This window comes from Dendroctonus ponderosae, unplaced genomic scaffold (genome assembly GCF_020466585.1).
Source record: "Dendroctonus ponderosae isolate FM_Combo_2020 unplaced genomic scaffold, Dpon_F_20191213v2 Dpon_F_20191213_3, whole genome shotgun sequence".
Taxonomy (NCBI): Eukaryota; Metazoa; Arthropoda; class Insecta; order Coleoptera; family Curculionidae; genus Dendroctonus; species Dendroctonus ponderosae.
The window spans coordinates 569,379-572,600 of record NW_026018508.1 but is presented as its reverse complement, the minus strand read 5'-3'; the positions used below and the strand labels follow the sequence as shown (position 1 = coordinate 572,600).

The 3,222-nt window shown below is 35.9% G+C and overlaps 1 protein-coding gene across 1 annotated transcript in view; it reads right to left on the bottom strand.

The window, feature by feature from the left end:
- Window positions 1-224: 224 nt before the first annotated feature.
- LOC109542565 (piggyBac transposable element-derived protein 2) overlaps window positions 225-3,222 on the bottom strand; it is a 25,553-nt gene continuing 22,555 nt past the window's right edge. The window contains exons 2-3 of the mRNA XM_019911837.2: window positions 743-844; window positions 225-668 (exon numbers count right to left, since the gene is read on the bottom strand). Of these exons, the coding sequence (XP_019767396.2) occupies window positions 347-668; window positions 743-844 (424 nt within the window). The 3' untranslated portion in view covers window positions 225-346. The remainder of the gene's footprint in view (window positions 669-742; window positions 845-3,222) is intronic.

Below are 3,222 nucleotides of genomic sequence, written 5' to 3'. Positions count from 1 at the left end.
CATATCCTCATATAACTTTCCATTTTTGAACTATTGCGTTTTGAATTCAGTGAAAATTTGTCTAGGTTACATACATTTTAAATGGGATCAGCTGTTCACTTTACCAAAGTGGTAACCAGCGCCATCCTGTGCGCACGAAAATCGAGTTTTTGACCGATTAATATCCTACCTTGTATTCATTGTATCATGATGGTTACTCTTGAGCGTAATTTCAATGTCACAGCAACTCATCATTTACTTTATTTTTCCTTACTTTACTTAGCATATGATTCACAACGTTTCATTTCATCAAATGAAAGCACGTAAAAGCGTCGCCACTCTGACAAATCACCTCTTTTAATGATATTTAAGACTTGATTCCAGATGCAATTTTATTTTTTCTTCTCCAAACTTTTAATGTGGAGATTGCTGGAAATGGATACCCCTTCTCTAAAAGTAAACGATATGCATTTGGTCCGGCTGAATGAATGGCTTCTGCTTCACTGATTTCTTTAGCAGACCAAATGGGCCGTACATGAGGATTTGCTAACACTTTTATTTGCCGTTCGGTGAAAATTCTTTTCATTGCCTTATTGTTCTTTTCACATTCTTCACATTTTTTTATGACTTGTGCATTATTTCCCAAACTATGGTTATAACATTTTCCGTTAATTGCCAACGTAGTTACCCTGTAATAGTATTTTGTTTGTATAGAAAAACGATGGTTTTACACGAAAAGGCAACATATTAAACAAATACATACCCAACTGATCTATATGTTGGCAAAACATCAGAAGTAACTCGCGGAATACTGGGCGAAGAAAGTCCTGCGGTATTTTGATGGCTTGATTCTTGAAGATTGTCGCTAAAAATAATTCCAAACCTTATACATATTTTCGACATCGAAAAAAAACTTGGGCATTAAAATATAAAAATTTCTTTGCAAAGTAGAGCTCAAAATTATACGTTAAACGGAAATTAATTAGAAGAATGAATTTTTATACATTCCAAAAAATGGATCTCAAATAAGACTTAGAATTCTATTTCGATAATTTGGATTTTCGGATATCTGAATAATAAATCCGAATATCCGGATAATTCGGATTTATTATTTTATTGGGATATTCGAAAGTAAAAAAAATATACAGGGTGCCCCGTAAGCACAGGATCAAAAGGGCACTGCGATATTTTTCGAATCAAAACGATATCAATTTATTAACAAAACATGTCTGGCTTCTCTGCTATTGATGGTCAAAATTCTTATAAAAAATTATATCTTTTTTTAAAATAGCGGGAGAATGGTACGAAACTCGCTGTGAAATGGTCTTACGTAAGACTCATATTTTGATGAATCAATCGAGTTAATCCGTTTTGGATAAGTGGTGAATTCTTGAGTGTCCTGGTACAAAAACTACCACAACTTTTTATTTAGTGGATTGAATCAACTCATTTCTTTTTGGTTGATGCACTAATCATTTCTTCACATTTTTGTGCTCTTTGTAAAGCATTCATAGTTTTTGCGCAAAAAAATTATTTGTTTTCTTGCCACTTAGCAATGGTAGACATTAACTGCACAAATCGTGATAAGCGAGACAATTAATTGTCAATCAACCTCACAAATCATCCGACTGGGGTTTTATAATAAAGAAATGACCGACATCGTCAAAGTATTAGCATTTTGCGAAGACAACTTGCGTGAGAGCGTACGCGTTTACGCGGCGCGATACCCAAACCGATACGTTCCAGATTACCGGACGGATTGAACATTTTTATCACTAGGAAATAATACTTTAATTTTCTCGATGATAAAATAAAAATCTTCGACGGATAAACTATAATTTCATTCTATTAGTTAATACTTAATTTATTTCCTTCGCTGCTGTAGCGACAAAATTGAGACGTGAGTTAACAGTCAATACGAGCCGAGAACTTTTTAAAAACCTAATTATTTATTACAAAAATGAGAATTGCGATTGTTAACAATAGGGTCGTTGCGCAAAACAATTTTTTGGTTGAAACTTCTCCAAAACATAGCGTGCGGGTCGTCTACAAGAAAGCCAAAAGCAAAAAAAAAATGTATATCAAAAAAAGGAAACGAAAGTTACCAGATTTGCTTTTAAAATGACGTCAAGCCAGAGCGGTTTCACTGGTTGTGACGTGGAGCGGCACAAATCCTACGCTAGTTTTAGGCCCATAACGAGCAGAATGTACACTTGCATATTGCATAGGAGCAAGCTAAGCGTCTTTAAGAGCCCTTTTACACGGGGATACAGTTACCCGGCAACTATTGCTTCGGATACCCGTTTAACATAGAGCCTTATGGAACCATACACTCAGGGATACTTTTCACAATCAGTTTCGGCAAGTAAATTTCGATCAGCCGTGAGTTCCAGTCGTTCTGGCAATTTTACGACTTCCGGGGCCGATTTTCTATGGGCCTTTATGGACCTGTTCATATATGGACTGGTTAATTATGAGAACCCGGCTACTTCTTTGCTGTCTTGCTACAATTCTGCGATGAGTATCTCGCAATGTAAATGGCATCGGAGATTTCGATCTGCGAAGAAGCAGCGGGTAACTGTATCCTCGTGTAAACGAGCTCTTAGAGCTCGTAGGAAACAACAATCTACAGGACACTGATTTAAAAGGTTCTTCAAAATTTTCAGTTTTTCCCGTTTCGGCCAAAAGCCATAGATACCTTATTGAAGTGATAACTTTTTATGGGAGGGTAAACCGATTTTTCTCGGTCACGGCGAGCCCCACTCCGCGCTTGAGGCTTGGGACGCACATATGCACTTTGAATTCGACATTTTTCTCTTAGTGCGGGTGCATCTGTAGATCTGATAAACTTTTCAAATACACATTGCGTTATTAAACTGACAGTGATTTTAATTTATCAATTATTGAGTGTGATATTATTGTGTTCGGTGCAGTTTATTTTATAACGCTGATAACAATGCAATCAACAAATTATCAAGGGGGAAGCTGCAGATACTGCAAATACTAGGTTAACGGTGCTCATGTACTAAATGCCTATTCGAGTTTCGCCTTCTTTTAAATTTTCAATTAAAGTTCACACACAATTATACACAGTAAAGCAGTTTAAGTGCAAAAAAATGCGGATCGTTTATCAATTTGCAGAAAAATTTATTACAAACTTTTGAAAATCATCTTCAAACGACCGGGTATTTATCATTGCAAATGAGATTGCACATTGCCGTGTACTGTTAAATATTGTTTTAA